This window comes from Crotalus tigris, unplaced genomic scaffold (genome assembly GCF_016545835.1).
Source record: "Crotalus tigris isolate CLP2741 ecotype Arizona unplaced genomic scaffold, ASM1654583v1 scf7180000020806.364445, whole genome shotgun sequence".
Lineage (NCBI taxonomy): Eukaryota > Metazoa > Chordata > Lepidosauria > Squamata > Viperidae > Crotalus > Crotalus tigris.
In genome coordinates this window covers 27,526-51,639 of record NW_024098193.1, presented here as the reverse complement: position 1 = coordinate 51,639, position 24,114 = coordinate 27,526, and the positions used below count along the sequence as shown (strand labels likewise).

Here is a 24,114-nt window from a genome sequence, read left to right as displayed (position 1 = left end):
ATAGGTCCGTGACTGTCCAGATAACAGTATTCCCATTGCTTTCAGGCAATTCCACTATAAAATCCATGGCTATTTCCCTCCAGGGGGCTGAGGGACTTGCCACTGGTTGTAACAGCCCTGGCGATTTCCCTTGCAACCTCTTTGCTGATGCACAGGTTGGGCAGCTGGCAACATAACTTTCTATGTCCTTTTTTATTGATGGCCACCAAAATTGCCGTTTAATTAAGTGTAAAGTTTTTACAAATCCAAAATGCCCTGCTGATTTTGTGTCATGGCAAAGTTGCATGAAAGTTAGTCTTTGAGTTGTTGGTATATATAACTTTTCCCCTACCCAAGGCAATCCGTCTCTCATTGTGCACACATGTTTGTTTTTCTGGAACCATCATCTGTTTCCAAACTTTTCTGAATTCAATCCCAGTTTGGCTGTCCAGTTGTGGTTTTATTTTGGCTTGGGTTCTTGTGGTTACTGGTGCTGCCAGTTGTGACTCTGCCATTATTGGTCTAGAGTCTGTGGTTCGTGCGCTGTTATATTGGGGCATGCGAGATAGAGCATCTGCCAGGAAGTTCTTTCTTCCTGGTAAATGTTTGAGCTTAAATTGGAATTGGTGAAAATGCTGGGACCAGCGGGCTTGTTTGGGATTGAGTTTCCTGGAAGTTTTCAGGGCTTCTAAATTTTTGTGATCAGTCCACACCTGGAAGGGGATTTTGTTGCCTTCCAGGAACTGTCGCCACGTGAGTAATGCCCAACGTATCCCATAAGCCTCCTTCTCCCATGCGGGCCAGCGCTGTTCTGTTTCCGTGAGTTTCTTGGATGTATATGCACAGGGTTGCAATACTGCATCATCATTTTCTTGTAATAGCACAGCCCCCACTGCCACATCACTTGCATCTGCCTGTATTATGAAGGGCTTGTCCATGTCTGGGGGCCTTAGTACTGGTTCGGCAGAAAAAAGTCTCTTTAGTCTCTCAAACGCTGCTTGGCACTCCATTGTCCATGTTAGTGGCTGGCTAGGTTTTACTGAGGATGTTCCCTTCGTTTTTAGTAAGTTAGTGAGGGGCAAAGCTATCTGTGCAAATGAGGGGATGAATTGGCGGTAAAAATTTGCAAAGCCCAGGAAGCTTTGTAGTTGCTTTCTTGTGCGGGGTGGTGCCCAATCTAGTACTGCTTTGACCTTCTCCGGGTCCATTTCAATGCCCTGTGGGGATATGCGATAGCCTAGGTAGTCTATCCTTTCCTGGTGGAATTCGCATTTTGAGAGTTTGGCATATAGGTGAGCGGCTCACAGCTTCTTTAAAACCGCTCTGACAAGTTTGACGTGTTCTTCTTTTGTTTCGGTAAAGATAAGAATGTCGTCCAAGTAAACAAGGACCCCCTTAAACAGGTGCTCCCTTAGAACGTCATTGATTAATTGCATAAAGACTGCAGGGCCCCCTTGTAATCCAAATGGCAAGACTTTGAATTGATAGCACCCCATGGGGCAGTTAAATGCGGTCTTCCATTCGTCCCCTTCCTTAATTCTCACGCGATAGTAAGCTTCCCTTAGGTCTAGTTTAGAAAATTTTTTCCCTTTCGAGAGGTGTGACAGCATGTCTTTCATGAGGGGCAGAGGGTATAGGTTGCTTTCACTGATTGTATTCAGGGCCCTATAATCCACGCATTAAGCGTAAAGAGCCATCCTTCTTCTCTCTAAAGAGGACCAGGGCAGCCACTTTAGACTTGGCTGGCTCAATGAACCCTCTCTCTAGGTGTTTTTTTAATGAATCTTTCCATTTCCTCCTTCTCCTTTGGGCTCGTGGAGTATAATCTGGGCTTTGGGAGTTTTCCCCAGGCTTCAATTCAATGGTACAGTCTGTGGGTTGGTGGGGGGGAGCTCAGTCACCCTCTCCTCACTGAAAACTTCAACAAGGTCTCTGTATTCCTCTGGTATTTCTGTTAGTCCCTTTTCCTCTCCCATGGATTCTTTTTCTATTCTTTTCTATTCTTGATTCTTAAGTCCATAGGGTCCCCCTTCGGGAATTTGATTTCTGTCATCCTCCAATTCACCCAGGCATTCCATTATTTAACCATTCCATTCCTAGCAGCATTGGGCATTCCATGCCTGGAGTCACCGCAAACGTTATGTCCTCCACATGTTTGCCCAGGGAGAGGTGTATTGGTAAAGTGGCTAGGGTAGCTGGCACCCCCCCTGCTATGGATCCATGTAACTGGCCAAATGAGATTGGTTGTTCCAGTCTCCTGGATGGAATGCCCAGTTTTCCCACTAGTGTCGGGCTAATGAGGCAGCGGGTGCAGCCAGAGTCTACTAAGGCTTTCACCTTCACGGCTTCAGGCATGGGGGGAATTAATATAGTCACTGTCTTGAGGATGGGTGCGATGCGTCCACTTACCAGGGGTTCACCCTCCGAGCTGTCATCTGAGGTTTCCACCGGCACTGCGGTGTAGGCTGGAGTTCTTTCCCCCTGATGAGCAGAAGTGGGGGGTTCCGCAATTTCCATCATTCTCATGGCAGTTTCTTTTGGCTTAGCTGAAGACTTTCCGGATTTGCTGATTGGGGATCTGTCTGGGTTGTGCTGCGGGGCTTTGGAGCGGCATTCTACAGCTCAATACCCTTCTCTTCCGCACTTGAAACACCCCATTTGCTTCTTGGCTGTAGCCAATGGTTTCACTGGTTTGTGTGTCAACTCAGGCGGGGAGCGGCTCCATTGTTTTTCTGACTATTGGCCAGGTGTTTTGTAATTGTTCCATCCATTTTTTCAGTGATGGGATCGTCAGTTCCTGTGTGGTTAATTCTGGCATGGGGTTGAAACTTTGACCGGTGGCTATTTGAAAAGGAGTGTAACCTCTCCTGGAGTGGACTGCATTATTGTAAGCAACTTCTGCAAAAGGGAGTAGGTCTGTCCAATTTGTTTGCTGAAAATTAATAAAAAATCTTAAATATTGCTCAAGTACTGAATGACAATGTTCTGTTTGTCCATCCCCTTGTGGATGATGGCTAGATGTCAGTCCCTGAGTGGTCCCTAAGAGGGATAAAAATTCCTTCCAAAATGCAGACGTAAATTGCACTCCCCTATCAGAGATGATGCATTGGGGTGCCCTGTACAATCTGTAAGTATGCTGGATGAAAAGTTTCACTAAGGCTTTTGCGGTGAGAATCTTTTGGCAAGGGATAAAGTGCACCTGTTTGGAAAACAAGTCCATGACCATCCAGACAACAGTATTCCCATTGCTTTCTGGCAATTCCACTATAAAATCCATGGCTATTTCCCTCCAGGGGGCTGAGGGATTTGCCACTGTTTGTAATAGTCCTGGCGATTTCCCTTGCAACCTCTTTCAGTAGCACATTTTCGGCAGCTGGCTACATAACTTTCTATCTCCTTTTATATGGATGGCCACCAAAATTGCCGTTTAATTAAGTGTAAAGTTTTTACAAATCCAAAATGCCCTGCTAATTTTGTGTCATGGCAAAGCTGCATGAAAGTGACTCTTTGGGTTGTTGGTATATATAACTTTTCCCCTACCCAAGGCAACCCGTCTCTCATTGTGCACACATTTTTGTTTTTCTGGAACCATTCATCTGTTTCCAAACTTTTCCGGAATTCAATTCCAGTTTGGCTGTCCAGTTGTGGTTTTAATTTAGCTTGGGTTCTTGTGGTTACTGGTGCTGCCAGTTGTGACTCTGCCATTATTGGTTTAGAGTCTGTGGCTCGCGCGCTGTTCTTTCTTCCTGGTAAATGTTTGAGCTCAAATTGGAACTGGTGAAATTGCTGGGAACAGTGGGCTTGTTTGGGATTGAGTTTCCTGGACATTTTCAGGGCTTCCAAATTTTTGTGATCAGTCCACACCTGGAAGGGGATTTTGTTGCCTTCCAGGAACTGTCGCCATGTGAATAATGACCAACGTATCCCGTATGCCTCGTTCTCCCATACGGGCCAGCGCTGTTCTGTTTCTGTGAGTTTCTTGGATGTATATGCACAGGGTTGCAATATTCCATCATCATTTTCTTGTAATAGAACAGCCTCCACTGCCACATCACTTGCATCTGCCTGTATTACGAAGGGCTTATCCATGTCTGGGTGCCTTAGTACTGGTTCGGCAGAAAAAAGTCTCTTTAGTCTCTCAAATGCTGCTTGGCACTCCATTGTCCATGTTAGTGGCTGGCTAGGTTTTACTGAGGATGCTCCCTTCGTTTTTAGTAAGTTAGTGAGGGGCAAGGCTATCTGGGCAAATGAGGGATGAATTGGCGGTAAAAGTTTGCAAAGCCCAGGAAACTTTGTAGTTGCTTTCTTGTGCGGGGTGGTGCCCAATCTAATACTGCTCTGACCTTCTCTGGGTCCATTTCAATGCCCTGGGGGGATATGCGATAACCTAGGTAGTCTATCCTTTCCTGGTGGAATTCGCATTTTGAGAGTTTGGCATATAGGTGGGCGGCTCGCAGCTTCTTTAAAACCGCTCTGACAAGGTTGACATGTTCCTCTTTTGTTTCAGTAAAGATAAGAATGTCGTCCAAGTAAACAAGGACCCCCTTAAACAGGTGCTCCCTTAGAACGTCATTGATTAATTGCATAAAGACTGCAGGGCCCCCTTGTAATCCAAATGGCAAGACTTTGAATTGATAGCACCCCATGGGGCAGTTAAATGCGGTCTTCCATTCATCCCCTTCCTTAATTCTCACGCGATAGTAAGCTTCCCTTAGGTCTAGTTTAGAAAATTTTTTCCCTTTCGAGAGGTGTGACAGCATGTCTTTCATGAGGGGCAGAGGGTATAGGTTGCTTTCACTGATTGTATTCAGGGCCCTATAATCCACGCATTAAGCGTAAAGAGCCATCCTTCTTCTCTCTAAAGAGGACCAGGGCAGCCACTTTAGACTTGGCTGGCTCAATGAACCCTCTCTCTAGGTGTTTTTTTAATGAATCTTTCCATTTCCTCCTTCTCCTTTGGGCTCGTGGAGTATAATCTGGGCTTTGGGAGTTTTCCCCAGGCTTCAATTCAATGGTACAGTCTGTGGGTTGGTGGGGGGGAGCTCAGTCACCCTCTCCTCACTGAAAACTTCAACAAGGTCTCTGTATTCCTCTGGTATTTCTGTTAGTCCCTTTTCCTCTCCCATGGATTCTTTTTCTATTCTTTTCTATTCTTGATTCTTAAGTCCATAGGGTCCCCCTTCGGGAATTTGATTTCTGTCATCCTCCAATTCACCCAGGCATTCCATTATTTAACCATTCCATTCCTAGCAGCATTGGGCATTCCATGCCTGGAGTCACCGCAAACGTTATGTCCTCCACATGTTTGCCCAGGGAGAGGTGTATTGGTAAAGTGGCTAGGGTAGCTGGCACCCCCCCTGCTATGGATCCATGTAACTGGCCAAATGAGATTGGTTGTTCCAGTCTCCTGGATGGAATGCCCAGTTTTCCCACTAGTGTCGGGCTAATGAGGCAGCGGGTGCAGCCAGAGTCTACTAAGGCTTTCACCTTCACGGCTTCAGGCATGGGGGGAATTAATATAGTCACTGTCTTGAGGATGGGTGCGATGCGTCCACTTACCAGGGGTTCACCCTCCGAGCTGTCATCTGAGGTTTCCACCGGCACTGCGGTGTAGGCTGGAGTTCTTTCCCCCTGATGAGCAGAAGTGGGGGGTTCCGCAATTTCCATCATTCTCATGGCAGTTTCTTTTGGCTTAGCTGAAGACTTTCCGGATTTGCTGATTGGGGATCTGTCTGGGTTGTGCTGCGGGGCTTTGGAGCGGCATTCTACAGCTCAATACCCTTCTCTTCCGCACTTGAAACACCCCATTTGCTTCTTGGCTGTAGCCAATGGTTTCACTGGTTCGTGTGTCAACTCAGGCGGGGAGCGGCTCCATTGTTTTTCTCGGTGGTGTCTCTTCAATATGTCGATCTCTGTTTCGTCTGCCAAGACGTACCATTCCTCAAGTTGGTGTGGGTCCCCTCGGGGCAGGCAAGCATCATATAGGTCATAATTTAGTCCGTCTTTGAAATGGCTAAGGAGGATGTCTTCTGGCCAATTCAGTTTCTGGCAATGGCCCGGAATTCTTGTGTATATTCAGCCACCGGGCGTTTGCCTTGTCTCATCGTTTTTATCCTTTCACGGGCTTTGCGATCAGCCAGGAGGTCTTCAAATTATCTTCTCAGAGAGGACATGAAATGGTTGAAGTCGTTGAGTTCTGGGGCATTGGAGTCGTGCACGTTTACCACCCAGTCTGCGGCTGGTCCATCCAGGGCAGATTGCATGATCCGGATACGGGCTTTTGTCTCTGGGGATGTCCCGCCCATATTCCTCCATGTAGCTGAGGACTTGGGTTAGGAAAAACCCCAAGTGTGTTGGCTCCCCTTTGAATTTCAGCTCCAATGGCGGATGTCTTGGAATGGATCGGTGCCTCCATTTTTGGTGGTAGTGTCTTCCATCCAGATCGCCATCTGTGGTTCGGTAGGGGGTGGGGACTACTGGATCAGCAGATGTCCCTGGGGCTGCAGGTTCCACTTCCCCCTCGGTGTCTCTCCCTTTGTGGCTCCAGGAGCCTGGGGCGGCCGTAGGGCTCAGGATTCTCCTCTCCTAGGGAGCTGAGAGTTCTCTTCATCGGGTCAATAGCCTTCTCTAGGATCCAGTATGAGTACGGTGCCCAGCTTTCTCCCTCTTCACTTGCGTGCAGGGATTTCTCCATCTCCTGCTTCCATTCTGGTTGCTTGGTCCCCCGTCTCAGGGTCACCTTTCTTGATTCCTTTCCCCACTCACTTTTCTTTCCAACACCCGTTGACCAGTGAGGCTTGTGGTCCTGTGTTTCCACCACTTCTTCTCCTGAGAAATCTGACCTCTTGGATCCCGACATCCGGCAAGGTTCCAGTCGGGGCAGCAGCTCTCTTTCCAGGGAGTTTTCCCCCTTTCTTGCTCCATTGTCTGACATGGTAATTTTTTGCAAAATCCCCCAGCAAGGGTCTCCCTTCCAGATGGATTAATTTTGCAAGTCCTGTCTAATGTAAGGACCCACCCCACTTTGCATCTTAAGAAGACAGAACTCTTGGAATAATTCTTGCAACAGGCATCCTTTATTAAGAGAAAATGGTTGCAGGCGTTCTAGACAGGATTTGGGGTCCAAGCTCTCCCATTCAAGGTTTTAAGGGGTTCCCCAGTAGCCCCACCCAATCACCCCCTTCTTCCAGCAACAGTCTCAGGCATTACACTCCCACCCCCTTTTCCTTACTGCTGACTGGATGGAGACTTCAGAGAGAACTACATGAAGGTAATAGCCCCTTTGTTATGGTTAGTCCTTTTGGTGAGATACACATCCAGTTCCTTTGAAGTGTACTGAAGGAAATGAGGGCCATAAAGCCCCTTTGTTCACCCCCTTCCCTTCATTGTATGACAGAATCCAGAGAAGGCAGAAATGGTGTTTTCTATAGTTGATAACCAGAGATGAAATATAATTGGATTCTGACACCCTCTAAGTAAAGAAGTCGTTTATTTCTCAGTGTGATCCATTTTTTAAGCCACAACAAAAAAGTGGCTTGGTAATAAAGTCTCCAGTCTGGGAGCCCAAAGCCTCCTCTGTCTTTTGATTCTTGTAGCAGTTTAATTTTGATTCTTGCTTTTTTCCCTTGCCATATAAATCTCATTATTGTTGCATTTAAGTCTTCAAAAAATTTCTGGCTTAGTTTAACAGGAACCGTCTGAAATACAAATAACAATTTAGGTAGGATATTCATCTTAATAGTCGCTATCCTTCCTAGTAATGATAATTGAAAATTTTTCCACTTCTCCAAATCCATTTTTATTTGATTCAATAATCTTTCATAGTTATCTTCTTTTATTGTTATACATTTTGATGTTAAATAAATACCTAGGTATTTAACTTTTTTAACTATCTGGTGATTTATTTTTCCCACAAATTGAGCCTTATGTTTTTTTGTTAAATTTCTTGTAAGTACTTTAGCCTTTTCCCTATTTATTTTCAACCCAGTCAATTTTCCAAATTCCTCTATTTTCTGCAATAATTTAGTGGCTATTTCCAAAGGCTCCTCCAAGATAAAAGCCAAATCAACTGCAAAAGCTTGTAATTTGTATTTCTGATCTTTTATCTCCAGTCCTTTGATCTCCCCATCTTGTCTAATATTCCTGGCCAACACTTCCAGTGTAAGAATAAATAACAAGGGAAACAGTGGACATCCCTGTCTTGTACCCTTCCTAATCTCAAAATTATTTATAAGTATCTTTGCTGATTGTTCCTTGTAAATTGCTTGAATTGCATTTATAACATTTTCACCAAAGTCTATCACTCACAATTGATGAAACATAAATTTGTTTCCCCGTATGTTTTTCATAATATTCTAACACATTTAAAATAATTCTTTAAATTATTTATTTAAATTATTCTTTATCTGTCTTTTAAGCAAAAAGCCATTTTGATCTGAATGAATAAATTCATTCAAAAATTTCTTCATTCTTTCTGCTATTATTGCTGTAAATATTTTGTAGTCCACATTTAATAGTGATTTTGGCCTACAGTTTTTAGTTTGTGTGAGATCAGTATCATCTTTGGGAATCAAAGAAATGTTAGCCTCTGTCCAGGATTTTGGTATTTTCATCCCCAAAAAAGTTTCATTACAAAGATCTTTTAGTATCAGACTTATTATATCTTGTAAAGCTACATAAAATTGCGCTGGTAAACCATCAGGTCCCGGAGTTTTATCTTTTTTTTTCTTTTTATAGCCTCAGTAATTTCCGTCATTGTTATTTTCTTGTTCAACATATATTGCATGTTCTCTGGTATCCTTGGAAGGTTTGCTTTTCTTAGGTATTCCTGTATTGCCTCCTTGGAAACCACCTCCACCTCATAATAAGTTTTAGCAATTTTTTTCAATGCGTCATTATGACAATGTATTTCGCCTTTTGAGTCTTGCAAATTACTTATCAATTTTTTTCTCTTTCTTTTTTCAGTCTATATGCAAGCCATCTTCCTGGTTTATTGGCAATTTCAAAGAAATTCTGTTTTGAATATTTTATCTGTTGTGCCCTTGTTTCCATCTCCAATAAATTTAGTTTGTGTTTTATTAATTCCATTTGTGTCTTAAGCTTCTTCTTTTGTGGATCATTTTGTAAGTCAAGTTCTAAATTCCTAAATTGTCCTTTCAAGTTAAGTTGTGTCTGTCTCTTTTCTTTATTCTTTTTAGCAAGGTAAGTTATAGCCAAGCCTCTAAAATATGCTTTCGCAGTGTCCCAAAGATTTTGAATCGAAGTTTCTTCTTTTTTATTTATTTGAAAAAAAGATTTCCATTTCTTTCATTGCCAATTGTAAAAAATCTTTTTCTTTTAATATTGATTTATTCAATGACCATCTTAATTTTTTCCTAGTTCCTTTCAAAGTCATTTTAATTGGATTATGGTCAGCCCAAATGCTGGGTTCAATTTCCACCTCTCGTATCATAGTCTTTAAATCATATGAGGTCCATATCATGTCAATTCTTGACCAGGATTTATGCCTATTTGAATAAAATGTATATTGTCTTTTCTCTGGATTCATTTCTCTCCATATGTCTTGTATACACAATTCATCTTTCATCTTTAAAAAAGACTTAGGTAGGGTATTTCCCCCTTTTTTCCCTTGTTTATAGCTTTTATAATCCTGTACTGCGTCAACTATTACATTAAAGTCACCAAGTATACAAAGATTTTGATAATTTAACTCCACCAATTTATCATATAATTGCTGAAAGCACTGAATCTTCTTTCCCAAGGGTTTTTTTTTTTTTTGAATGAGAACAGAGTTTTAAAAGTTATAGCAAAGAAAAAATAATTAGGTTAGCTTTCCAGCTAAATCCTCTTTAATTTTTTAGATTTTCCAGCCAGAGGCCCAATTTAAAATAGTCCCAATTAAGTTTCTTCCTTAGCAATGGAGTTGCTTAAAACGATGCCAATAGGGGTGGGGGTGGGAAAGAAAACCTCCTCCTTCCCCCCCCCTCAAGCTTCCAGCTTTTCATTAAAGATAGGTACTTCCACCACGTCCCGTTTCAACAAAGAGCAGAAAAGAGTCTCACCGAACCGGCTGCTTGCTTACAAAATCAGTTGTTTTCTGTTCCTGATGATCGGCTGTTAATAGGGGCTTGCATAAATGTGATCCTCCTTTCTTCTGCTGGTTCCAGGGGCTGTTTTGGGTTCAGAGAGCAAGCTACTGTCGGCTCCATTTCCCCAAATATTCACCCTTCAGTAGCCACCCCTCCAGGGTGACTTTTAGCCCGCCAGCAAAGAAATTCTAGACCCAGGGAGTAGATAATCTCTCCCCAAGGTCTTCACCCAGCAAAAACTGGAAATGCTTTTTTCCCTTTTTTCTTTTAGTGGAGGCTGTATTTAATAAAAGTTAAGCAATATCCACCCCCACAATTCCCACAGTTGCATCAGCTTATCTTTTCTCTTCAAGAGTAGTTTGAAGATCAAGTCCATCTCATCTCCAAACAATAACCAGCAGTTGCAGTATTAACTTTTGTTAGAGAATTTTAATTTCTCTATTGGTGAAAAATAAATCAGAAGCTCTCACAGTTGACTGCATTTAGCTGATTCAAATAACTTTTTATTTATATAAAAATATTTACAATACCATTCTTCTTTACAGCAACAGCTTAATTGAAGACTTCTTACAGAGACAGACCAGAGACAGACATGAGACTGGAAATCCAGCTCCTAACTCAATACTCTTTTTGCACAGACTCAGTAGCACTTTCCTCACATTGGCTGACTGAGTTACCACATGACTCTTCCTGTTCATGAATATTCCAACACTCCTCCCTTCATGACAGGAAGAGACATCAGACCTATTGACTTAACACATTCTCCATAGTGAACATTACCCAGTGGTTTAGTCATCATTAACACATTTTCCATAGTGAACATTACCCAGTGGTTTAGTCAGAATTTGATTTCCTTGTGTTTATGTCATTTGCATAGTCACTATCGACATAACACTTTAATTTCAATTCCTCAGTAATCTGTATTTGAAGACCCAAATTTATAGTTCTCTTTAAATATCTGAGAACTCTTTTTACACCCATCCAATGTAACTTTGTAGGTGCAGCAGTAAAACGACTCAAAATGCTTACTGCACAAACTATGTCTGGTCTGGACCACTGTGATAGATATAACAAACTCCCTATTGCTGAATGATATATCTCTTGATCACAGGTTTCACCTTTGTCCGCACTTAAACTATTATAAAAATCCGCACTCATGGGTGTGGGAGCAGTATTGCAATTCTTCATATTATATTTCTCCAATAACTGCTCAATTTTTCTCCTTTGACTGAGAATATAACCACCTTTTTCATTTTTCTGTATCTCTACACCAAGATAATTTTTTATTTCTCCCAAATTCTTTAATTCAAATTTCTTTCCTAATTTATCAGCAAATTCTTTGACTTGTGATGCATCCTTTGCGATGAAGCAAAGATCATCCACAAATGATAACAGTAGACAATTCCCTCCTTGTAACTGTCCAGTATATATACAATTATCAGCTTTGCAACTTTTAAATCCAAGATCCTTTAAAGCAGTATCTAAACAGATATTCCAGTTTCTGGCTGACTGCTTCAGCCCATAAATAGCCTTGTTTAATTTATATACCATGTTAGGTTTTGCAATTTCATATCCTGGTGCTTGGATCATATAAATTTCTTCCTCTAACTCAGCATTGAGGAATGCAGTTGTGATATCAAAGTGCCAGATTTTATGCTTATATGCTGCTGCCAACACCAGTGCTAATCTTATACTCTCACTTTTCACAGTTGGCACAAATACTTCATCATAGTGCACATTCTTTAATTGTGAAAAACCTTGTGCCACTAACCTGGCCTTATACTGTACATCATTATTTGGCAATACCTTTTTCTTATATACCCACTTACAACCCACAGCTTTGGTTCCCTGTGGCAAAGTCACTGATTTAAATACTTCATGGTCTCCCATGGATTTCATCTCTTTATCCATGGCCTCCTTCCATCTTTCTTGTTCAGCTTTTGGTAATGCCAACACCTCTTTATAACTTCTTGGCTCATACCACACATTGCAAACCTTTACCTTGCTGGCAGAATACCTGTCAGGCGGAATTCCTTTATTACATCGCTCTGACCTATGTGGTATTAACTGCTCCTGTGTCTCAATTCTTTCTGGTTTCATGTCTTGTTCAGCCTCTCCTCCCTGAACATTGACATCTTCAATAATCAATTTTTTATCATTAGATGAGTTATTGTCACTAAACAGATCACCGTCATTAAGTGAGACATACCCAGAATTTGCATTAATTCTGTCCCAATTTTGTTCTGCAAAATTAGCAGACCTTGAAATTATAATTCTTTTACTTCCATCGCTAAAGCAATATCCTTTTGACCCTGGCTCATAGCCCACAAACCTGAGCTTTCTTGCCTTTTGCTGTCCCTTTCTTCTGATTGCTTTTGGAATATGTACCCATGCAATACTTCCAAAAATTCTCAAATGTGCCAGTGATGGCTTTCTCCCATATAGAATGGCATATGGAGTATTATTAATGGAGGAACTCCACAGCCTGTTAACTATATAATTAGCAGTCAATATGGCTTCTCCCCAATATGACCTGCTCAAACCAGAATCCTCCAATAATGAATCTTTCATTGTTTGCAAAACACCATTCCTTCTTTCAGCTACACCATTCTCTGCTGCTGTGTAAGGATTTGTACGTCTGTGTCTTATCCCCAACTGCCCCAACCATTGTTGGAATTTAGTTGACATAAATTCAGTACCTCTGTCAGTTTGCAACTGACACACTTGTTGTCTGTACCTTCTCTCTACAAAACTTACCCACTGTTTGAATTGTTGTAGCACCTCTGTCTTTGCTCTAAGCAAGTAGCAAAACGAATAGCTGCTATAATCATCAACAATTACCAGTGCATATTTTGCTCCTCCCAAACTGACTTGCATAGGTCCCACCAGATCTGCATAAACCAGCTCTAGAACTCTTTTTGTTTGTCTTGTGCTATATTTACTAACTGGGAATGCCTTTGACTTCGATGCTTTGCATACTGCAGAGTCCAAATATGTTTTGCATCCCTTCAAATTTAGCTCTTCTGCAAAATCTTGCATTTGCTGCAAAACCTTAAAGCTTGCATGGCCAAGTCTTCTATGCAGAAGATGAACACGAATCATGCTCTGCAACATTCTTAAATATATGGGAACATTGAACCTTTTGTCCCTGCAATACATATAGATTATCTTCCTTTATGCCTTCTGCACAAATATTCCCATTCCTTTTGATGAGACACTTTCCCATTTACAAAAATGACCTCAAAACCTTGTTTGTCTAAATTAGACACACTTAACAAATTATGTTCCATCTCAGGTACACAAAGCACATTGGTAAACTTTGATTCCAAATATGGAATTTTTACATCGCCTCTTCCAATGACTTTTGCTTTCTGGCCATTTGCCAAAGCCACAGCTTCTTGTGCTACTGGAACAAACCTGCAAAATAATTCAGAGTCATTAACAATTGTTTGACTTGCCCCACTATCAATTAGCCACTTGTCTCTGTTGTTGCTATAGCAAACTTTTGCAACTGTCAGAATCCAATTATATTTCATCATTAATTGTCAAATATAGAAACTCCCAATTCTGCCTTCTCTGGATTCTGCCATAAGAGGGAGAGAAGGGGGAGAACAAAGGGGCTTTATGGCCCTCACTTCCTTCAGTAGACTTCTAAGGAGCTGAATGTGTTTATTGCAACATCAAAGAGAGACTTTGAATGTAAATAGCATCAAAGAACCTTACCATGACAAAAGAGAGCTAATTACCTTTCATGTAGTTATCTGAAGTCTCCATACAGACGAAAGAAAGGAGCAAGGGGGTGGAATTGTGATGCCTGAAACTATCACTGGAAGGGGGGGTGATTGGGTGGGACTGCTGGGGAACCCCTTAAAACCTTGAATGGGAGAGCTTGGACCCCAAGTCCTGTCTAGCATGCCTGCAACCACTTCTTCTTAATAAAGGATTCCTGTTGGAAGAATTATTCCAAGACTTCTGTCTTCTTAAGATGCAAAGTGGGGTGGGTCCTTACAGCAACACCAAAATGTTCCTTTTGCAAAACAGTCCTTTTTCTTTGCACAAATGTCTTGTTCTGCAAATTGTTCCTTTGCAAACAGTTCCTTTGCAAATGTTTCTTTTTTCCACAAATGTAGCAAGTTTTTTCCCGCTCTCTGCTTGCTCTCTGCTTGCAAAATCTCTCCTTTGTTGCAATTTGGTCCGGGTCTGATCTGCTTGTTTCTTCTCCTCTGGAGACTTGCAGTCTGGACCCCCTCCTCAGGAAGTTCTCCTCCTCGTGGCTGCTTCTAAAATGGCGTTTTTCCTCTTCATTAAGCAAACATGCCTTTAAGCCTCAAAATTTAAGTCTTGTTCTTCTTTGCACTCAAATATTGCAGAAACTGTGTCCCAGGTTTTATCTAAACTGTTCAACACCAATAAAATCTTCTGGGACTCAGGGAATTTAATCCCACGTTGTTCTAAGTCCAAAAATAAACTTTGCATTTTATTTAAATGCTGTTCCACCTGGTTGCAAAAAGGCCCTGTAAAGTTTTCTTGACAATTGCACTATATTGCATGCAGAAACATTCACGTGCACAGCTCTCAATTTCAACCAAATCTCCTTTGCAGTCTTTAAATTTGCAACATTTAGAAATTGATCATCATCTAAATTCAAGATAAGATAAGCCATAGATATCTGCTGCCAGAAACACTTGTGGTGGATTTTCAACAATATACCACAGCTCTTTAGCTTTCAGCAAACATTCCATTTTTGCAGCCCACACAATGTAATTCTTCTGGCCCAAACGAGGCACACAGCTTTCCTTAAATTCCATTTCAGCCATTCTGCTAATTCTGCCTTGTTCTTATACTTTCTAAACACAGGCAGTTTCTTCCAGCTTTAAATTACAATGCAGTCCTTAGTAAGCTCTGGGCCCATAATCTGTTAGAGAATTTTAATTTCTCTATTGGTGTAAAATAAATCAGAACCTCTCACAGTTGACTGCATTTAGCTGATTCAAATAACTTTTTATTTATATAAAAATATTTACAATACCATTCTTCTTTACAGCAACAGCTTAATTGAAGACTTCTTACAGAGACAGACCAGAGACAGACATGAGACTGGAAATCCAGCTCCTAACTCAATACTCTTTTTGCACAGACTCAGTAGCACTTTCCTCACATTGGCTGACTGAGTTACCACATGACTCTTCCTGTTCATGAATATTCCAACACTCCTCCCTTCATGACAGGAAGAGACATCAGACCTATTGACTTAACACATTCTCCATAGTGAACATTACCCAGTGGTTTAGTCATCATTAACACATTTTCCATAGTGAACATTACCCAGTGGTTTAGTCAGAATTTGATTTCCTTGTGTTTATGTCATTTGCATAGTCACTATCGACATAACACTTTAATTTCAATTCCTCAGTAATCTGTATTTGAAGACCCAAATTTATAGTTCTCTTTAAATATCTGAGAACTCTTTTTACACCCATCCAATGTAACTTTGTAGGTGCAGCAGTAAAACGACTCAAAATGCTTACTGCACAAACTATGTCTGGTCTGGACCACTGTGATAGATATAACAAACTCCCTATTGCTGAATGATATATCTCTTGATCACAGGTTTCACCTTTGTCCGCACTTAAACTATTATAAAAATCCGCACTCATGGGTGTGGGAGCAGTATTGCAATCTTCATATTATATTTCTCCAATAACTGCTCAATTTTTCTCCTTTGACTGAGAATATAACCACCTTTTTCATTTTTCTGTATCTCTACACCAAGATAATTTTTTATTTCTCCCAAATTCTTTAATTCAAATTTCTTTCCTAATTTATCAGCAAATTCTTTGACTTGTGATGCATCCTTTGCGATGAAGCAAAGATCATCCACAAATGATAACAGTAGACCATTCCCTCCTTGTAACTGTCCAGTATATATACAATTATCAGCTTTGCAACTTTTAAATCCAAGATCCTTTAAAGCAGTATCTAAACAGATATTCCAGTTTCTGGCTGACTGCTTCAGCACATAAATAGCCTTGTTTAATTTATATACCATGTTAGGTTTTGCAATTTCATATCCTGGTGCTTGGATCATATAAATTTCTTCCTCTAACTCAGCATTGAGGAATGCAGTTGTGATATCAAAGTGCCAGATTTTATGCTTATATGCTGCTGCCAACGCCAGTGCTCATCTTATACTCTCACTTTTCACAGTTGGCACAAATACTTCATCATAGTGCACATTCTTTAATTGTGAAAAACCTTGTGCCACTAACCTGGCCTTATACTGTACATCATTATTTGGCAATACCTTTTTCTTATATACCCACTTACAACCCACAGCTTTGGTTCCCTGTGGCAAAGTCACTGATTTAAATACTTCATGGTTTCCCATGGATTTCATCTCTTTATCCATGGCCTCCTTCCATCTTTCTTGTTCAGCTTTTGGTAATGCCAACATTTCTTTATAACTTCTTGGCTCATACCACACATTGCAAACCTTTACCTTGCTGGCAGAATACCTGTCAGGCGGAATTCCTTTATTACATCGCTCTGACCTATGTGGTATTAACTGCTCCTGTGTCTCAATTCTTTCTGGTTTCATGTCTTGTTCAGCCTCTCCTCCCTGAACATTGACATCTTCAATAATCAATTTTTTTATCATTAGATGAATTATTGTCACTAAACAGATCACCGTCATTAAGTGAGACATACCCAGAATTTGCATTAATTCTGTCCCAATTTTGTTCTGCAAAATTAGCAGACCTTGAAATTATAATTCTTTTACTTCCATCGCTAAAGCAATATCCTTTTGACCCTGGCTCATAGCCCACAAACCTGAGCTTTCTTGCCTTTTGCTGTCCCTTTCTTCTGATTGCTTTTGGAATATGTACCCATGCAATACTTCCAAAAATTCTCTAATGTGCCAGTGATGGCTTTCTCCCATATAGAATGGCACATGGAGTATTATTAATGGAGGAACTCCACAGCCTGTTAACTATATAATTAGCAGTCAATATGGCTTCTCCCCAATATGACCTGCTCAAACCAGAATCCTCCAATAATGAATCTTTCATTGTTTGCAAAACACCATTCCTTCTTTCAGCTACACTATTCTCTGCTGCTGTGTAAGGATTTGTACGTCTGTGTCTTATCCCCAACTGCCCCAACCATTTTTGGAATTTAGTTGACATAAATTCAGTACCTCTGTCAGTTTGCAACTGACACACTTGTTGTCTGTACCTTCTCTCTACAAAACTTACCCACTGTTTGAATTGTTGTAGCACCTCTGTCTTTGCTCTAAGCAAGTAGCAAAACGAATAGCTGCTATAATCATCAACAATTACCAGTGCATATTTTGCTCCTCCCAAACTGACTTGCATAGGTCCCACCAGATCTGCATAAACCAGCTCTAGAACTCTTTTTGTTTGTCTTGTGCTATATTTACTAACTGGGAATGCCTTTGACTTCGATGCTTTGCATACTGCAGAGTCCAAATATGTTTTGCATCCCTTCAAATTTAGCTCTTCTGCAAAATCTTGCATTTGCTGCAAAACCTTAAAGCTTGCATGGCCAAGTCTTCTATGCAGAAGATGAACACGAATCATGCTCTGCAACATTCTTAAATATATGGGAACATTGAACCTTTTGTCCCTGCAATACATATAGATTATCTTCCTTTATGCCTTCTGCACAAATATTCCCATTCCTTTTGATGAGACACTTTCCCATTTACAAAAATGACCTCAAAACCTTGTTTGTCTAAATTAGACACACTTAACAAATTATGTTCCATCTCAGGTACACAAAGCACATTGGTAAACTTTGATTCCAAATATGGAATTTTTACATCGCCTCTTCCAATGACTTTTGCTTTCTGGCCATTTGCCAAAGCCACAGCTTCTTGTGCAAAATAATTCAAACCTGCAAAATAATTCAGAGTCATTAACAATTGTTTGACTTGCCCCACTATCAATTAGCCACTTGTCTCTGTTGTTGCTATAGCAAACTTTTGCAACTGTCAGAATCCAATTATATTTCATCATTAATTGTCAAATATAGAAACTCCCAATTCTGCCTTCTCTGGATTCTGCCATAAGAGGGAGAGAAGGGGGAGAACAAAGGGGCTTTATGGCCCTCACTTCCTTCAGTAGACTTCTAAGGAGCTGAATGTGTTTATTGCAACATCAAAGAGAGACTTTGAATGTAAATAGCATCAAAGAACCTTACCATGACAAAAGAGAGCTAATTACCTTTCATGTAGTTATCTGAAGTCTCCATACAGACGAAAGAAAGGAGCAAGGGGGTGGAATTGTGATGCCTGAAACTATCACTGGAAGGGGGGGTGATTGGGTGGGACTGCTGGGGAACCCCTAAAAACCTTGAATGGGAGAGCTTGGACCCCAAGTCCTGTCTAGCATGCCTGCAACCACTTCTTCTTAATAAAGGATTCCTGTTGGAAGAATTATTCCAAGACTTCTGTCTTCTTAAGATGCAAAGTGGGGTGGGTCCTTACAGCAACACCAAAATGTTCCTTTTGCAAAACAGTCCTTTTTCTTTGCACAAATGTCTTGTTCTGCAAATTGTTCCTTTGCAAACAGTTCCTTTGCAAATGTTTCTTTTTTCCACAAATGTAGCAAGTTTTTTCCCGCTCTCTGCTTGCTCTCTGCTTGCAAAATCTCTCCTTTGTTGCAATTTGGTCCGGGTCTGATCTGCTTGTTTCTTCTCCTCTGGAGACTTGCAGTCTGGACCCCCTCCTCAGGAAGTTCTCCTCCTCGTGGCTGCTTCTAAAATGGCGTTTTTCCTCTTCATTAAGCAAACATGCCTTTAAGCCTCAAAATTTAAGTCTTGTTCTTCTTTGCACTCAAATATTGCAGAAACTGTGTCCCAGGTTTTATCTAAACTGTTCAACACCAATAAAATCTTCTGGGACTCAGGGAATTTAATCCCACGTTGTTCTAAGTCCAAAAATAAACTTTGCATTTTATTTAAATGCTGTTCCACCTGGTTGCAAAAAGGCCCTGTAAAGTTTTCTTGACAATTGCACTATATTGCATGCAGAAACATTCACGTGCACAGCTCTCAATTTCAACCAAATCTCCTTTGCAGTCTTTAAATTTGCAACATTTAGAAATTGATCATCATCTAAATTCAAGATAAGATAAGCCATAGCTTGATCATGGCTTTTCTGATCTGCTGCCAGAAACACTTGTGATGGATTTTCTATAATATACCACTGCTCTTTAGCTTTCAGCAAACATTCCATTTTTGCAGCCCACACAATGTAATTCTTCTGGCCCAAACGAGGCACACAGCTTTCCTTAAATTCCATTTCAGCCATTCTGCTAATTCTGCCTTGTTCTTATACTTTCTAAACACAGGCAGTTTCTTCCAGCTTTAAATTACAATGCAGTCCTTAGTAAGCTCTGGGCCCATAATCTGTTAGAGAATTTTAATTTCTCTATTGGTGAAAAATAAATCAGAAGCTCTCACAGTTGACTGCATTTAGTTGATTCAAATAACTTTATATTTATATAAAAATATTTACAATACCATTCTTCTTTACAGCAACATAGCTTAATTGAAGACTTCTTACAGAGACAGACCAGAGACAGACATGAGACTGGAAATCCAGCTCCTAACTCAATACTCTTTTTGCACAGACTCAGTAGCACTTTCCTCACATTGGCTGACTGAGTTACCATATGACTCTTCCTGTTCATGAATATTCCAACAACATTTCACCATTAGATGTCCTCAGTGGATTAAAAAATCTTTTCCAGACACAATTTTTTCCTTTTTTCTAACTTTTAAAGGAAAAGGTGGAAAAAGAAATAATCTTCCAGTGTAAAATAATAGTACAGCTCTTAGAAAAGAGTTTTTCTGTACCCCAAAGTAAATGAGAGTAAAGTGTAGCCTTTAAAAAATTTTGTTCTATCCTTTTGTTCAGCGCCTTTTTTCCCACGCATACAAAAGCTGCTTTTTCAAGACAGGGAAATAATTCCAACAAAGCTTTTACAGGCAAAAAAAAAAAAAACAGAATAGGGTGAAGAGAGGAGCAAAAGGGGTCTCACCCGGATCATCCGCGGTGAGTCTATCATGCTTAGATGTAGCTGTGACTTTTGGCTGGTGCAGCAGAGTAATCGGCCCTCTTGCAGGATGATCTTTGCTCTGGCGGCCCTAAGGAGATAGCTGGAGCCATGAGAAAAGCTGCCACCCTCCTGCAGTCACCAACAAGCCTCCTCCTCGGTGGTTGCCCCTCCAGGGAGATTTTCAGCCTGCTAAGGGGTCTACTGGTGAAGAAAACCCGGCCGGTATGGAGACGAATCTCCAGACACGACCAGAGTCACCGCAAACCGGAACTGGAAGTCAGAAGGAGCCTTTTGTGTTGGGGGACATGAGTGCCTGGGGAGAATGCAGGAGGGAATCAAAGCCAGCTGAGGGACTTTAGCCAATCACTGAAGTTTTAATCCCACTTTCAAAATAAAGGTGGGACTTGGAGCCAATCATCAGGGGACTGAGTTCTAGTCCTGCCTTATGCATGAAAGTCAGCTGGCTCTGAGTTCTAATCCTCAGGCATGAAAACTTCCTGAGTGACTTTGGGACAATCACCGGGAGGCTCTTGAGTTCCAGTCCTGCCTTAGTCCTTTTTGATTAGGGGTGTGAAACTTGGAAAAACAGTCTCAGATTAATGTGGGATACCAGAATAAGGGATTCCTAGATAGTGAGATGGCTGAGTGTCCAATATTGTGTGATGTCATGGAGGAAAGTGAAATTGTGTGGAAACACAAATCTTTGCCTTCTGCTTGTGGGCAAACCAGAGGCATCTCTGTGTGGTCACTGAGAATCTTAGACTGATCTTGGTCTGATCCATCAAAGCTTTTCTTAGCTGCTTAAAACGGAATTTGCAAAGGGATTTGATCAGCAATTAGAAGCTATTCTGAAACCTCAGATTAATTACCGATTCATCAGCAATCTGTGTGGCCGGAAAATAGAATGGCTTCCATGGGTGCCTCTTCCTGCAAACCTAGATTTTCCCACCCTTATGCGCCTCCTTCTTGGACTGGATGAATACACAGCATTGAACGCTCCTGCTTCAGTCCAGACTACTCAGTCAATGATGCGGCTGCCTTCAGACAGGATCCCTTCAGTCTCCTCCTGGGGAAAGTCTCAGGGTCCTCTTTCCCTGCACCTCTTGTCCAACCTTGTCCAACCTTCCACAGTTTGGAAGAGGAGCAGAGAAATGCTTTCCGTACAAATTGCAGAGTGGAAAATTAAAGGGCCTGAAAACTGCTATGTTATTTCTCTGGTTGATGAAAAGGAAAATAAATACAGAGGAAATTCCTTTTAGGAACACACCAAAATAAAAACAATCCCAAGCTGAAATCCCAGACAGCTGTTCTGCTGAGCACTTTTTGCAAAGGAAAATCAAGGAAGAACTCTATAAGAAGGATGAAGATTTGCCTCACCAGCTGAACGCTGGTCCAACATGGCATTTTACATCATTTGGGGATTCTCATGGAGAAGACCAGGCAACCTGGTTGGTGCTTGGTTCCCCAACTTCCTTCTGACCTCTTTTTCTACTTGCTCTCTCTCACACAGACACTTTTAGCTGCTGTCAGTAGGAAAAAGTGCCCACATTATTTTTTATAAGGTGTCTCATTCAGTAGCAAATTCCTCTGAATGACTTTCACAGAGTTCTCTTTAGCAAGATTTATTGAGATGAAAAGGAAGGGAGCTACAAGAATTCCAGTCGTTCAACATTTTCCCATCTTGAAACACATAGATATGATTTTCTTTGACTCCTGAATACTATCTAAATGGAAAGAATATCTCCTTTCAAGTAAAAGGGATTTTAGAATTCTTCCAACATCACATGTTATACCTCATATTTTTACATTTATTCTAGCTGTAAGGTGCTCCTTTGTGTTTAGGTGTGGCCTCAGAAGGATAATGTAGCACTTGGGGATGAAGATGCAGACCAGCAGACCAGCACTGGAGGCCAGGATGGAGAAGATCTGCACAGCCACCATGTATTTCCCTTTGGTGCTCAGGTAGGTGGGCAGAAAAGTCACCCAGACACTGCAGAAGACCAGCATGCTGAAGGTGATCAGCTTGGCTTCGTTGAAGGCCCCAGGAAGATTCCTGGACAGGAAAGCCACTGTGAAGCAGATGGCAGCCAGGAAGCCCATGTAGCTGAGGGTGACATAGAACATGACAACAGCCTCTTCGTTGCATTGCAGGATGATCTCTCCAGGCTGGGAATAGAGGTCAGAGTCAGGAAATGGGGGAGAAACTCCCAGCCAGATGGAGCAGATGATAATTTGGACTGTAGAACAAGAAAAGATGATGGAGTTGGCCAAACTCTTCCCCAACCATCTCTTCACTTGGTTTCCTGGTTTTGTGGCCCGGAAAGCCAGCACCACTGTGATGGTTTTGGCCAAGAGAGAAGAAACGGCAACTGAGAAGATGATGCTGAACACCGTTTGTCGGAGAAGGCAGGTGGCTTTCCTTGGTTGACCAAAGAAGAGAAAAGGAGACAAGAAGCAAAGCAGGAGGGAGACCAGGAGAATGTAAGAGAGGTCCCGGTTATTGGCTTTGACAAGGGGAGTTTCTAAGTATTGAATGAAGATGATTAAGACAAGGCCTGTGGTTAGGAAGAAGAGTAGGGCAAAAGAGACCAGGATGATGCCCAGATGTTCTTCATAAGACAGGAAGGTTATCACTTTGGAGATACATTGGACTCTGTCCATATTTGAATATTTATCATCCGGACACTTGGTGCACTTTTCTGTATCTGAGAAAGTCAAAAACCAGTATTTCTTTAATATTCTGTTTTTTTACATTATTTATTTATTTATTTATTTATTTATGAGACTTATATACCGCTTTAAGTGCAAGCACTCTCTAAGCGGTGTACACCAGTAAGCAACGTATGTATATATTTACATTGCCCCCAACAATCTGGGTCCTCATTTTACCTACCTCGGAAGGATGGAAGGCTGAGTCAGCCTTGAGCCGGTGAGATTTGAACCGCTGACCTGTTGAACACAGTCAGCTAAAGTGGCCTGCAGTACTGTACAGTACAGAAATACCTTTTTTTTTTTTTTTGAGAAATATTCCAGGAACATTTTCCAAGATGTGTTACTTAACCATTCCACCAGAAAAAAAACTGATAATATAATTTTCTAATACCTATGTAGCTACAGTATCTGAAATTGGAGGATTTCTAATTCACTTTGAATAAACAAAAAAGAGTTGAGCTTCAAAGCATGTTTTTATTTGCACTTCCCTCAAAATGCTGTGGATAAATCCAGTTCCACAAAGCCTGATCTTTCTTCTGGTGTCACCTACTTTCCCGAGTGGAGATGGTCCCCTCCGGACAAGGAACACAGTCATAGCAGCAAACTGGCTCTCCTTCTCGCACCTGCTTAACAAATCCAGGATGACAATTTTCCACACATTTGGACTGAGGCAGAGACTAAACAGAAAAAATAGGAATGCCAAGAAAATAGGTTAGGACACACTATCCATGGAAAAGGAGAGGAGAAATGGACATTAGACAAGTAGATTCTGGGCTTGACTTAGGTGAACATGAAATCTCTGACTTCTTCCAAACAAGTGTAGGAGATGGGACCCTGGCAGATTCTTTCCTTAGTTCCTTCCTTTTGCTTCTGGCATAATACATTGCAATAAAGTCTTTTTCTACTTAATAAAATTTGGAGGGAGGGAATTGAGAAAAGAATTAAGCATTAAGTGACAAATAATCTGTTCCTCCTAATGATTGTATTAAAAGGCATTCCTCCACTCTTCATATATCCATGGCTATGATGATCTACTCGTATTAAATTTTTGAATAAAATTGTTGTCAAAGATTTATTAAGTTGATATTTTATTAGATTTATTTAAGTAGAATAAAATGTGATTAAGAAAGAAACTTCTGACCAGTAGGATCTGGAAAGGTTTCTTCTGGATTACACAAAGCCTTGCAAAACTGCTCCCCTTTGACACTCATTCAAAAGAGTCTCCCAGTTAAGACATAAAGGAAAAATGC

The 24,114-nt window shown here is 41.1% G+C and overlaps 1 protein-coding gene across 1 annotated transcript in view; it reads right to left on the bottom strand.

The window, feature by feature from the left end:
* Positions 1-22,813, bottom strand: part of LOC120319540 (vomeronasal type-2 receptor 26-like) — a 32,276-nt gene extending 9,463 nt beyond the window's left edge. The window contains exon 1 of the mRNA XM_039368485.1: positions 22,154-22,813. Coding sequence (XP_039224419.1) covers positions 22,154-22,813 — 660 coding nt within the window. The remainder of the gene's footprint in view (positions 1-22,153) is intronic.
* Between the last annotated feature and the right edge of the window lie 1,301 nt (positions 22,814-24,114).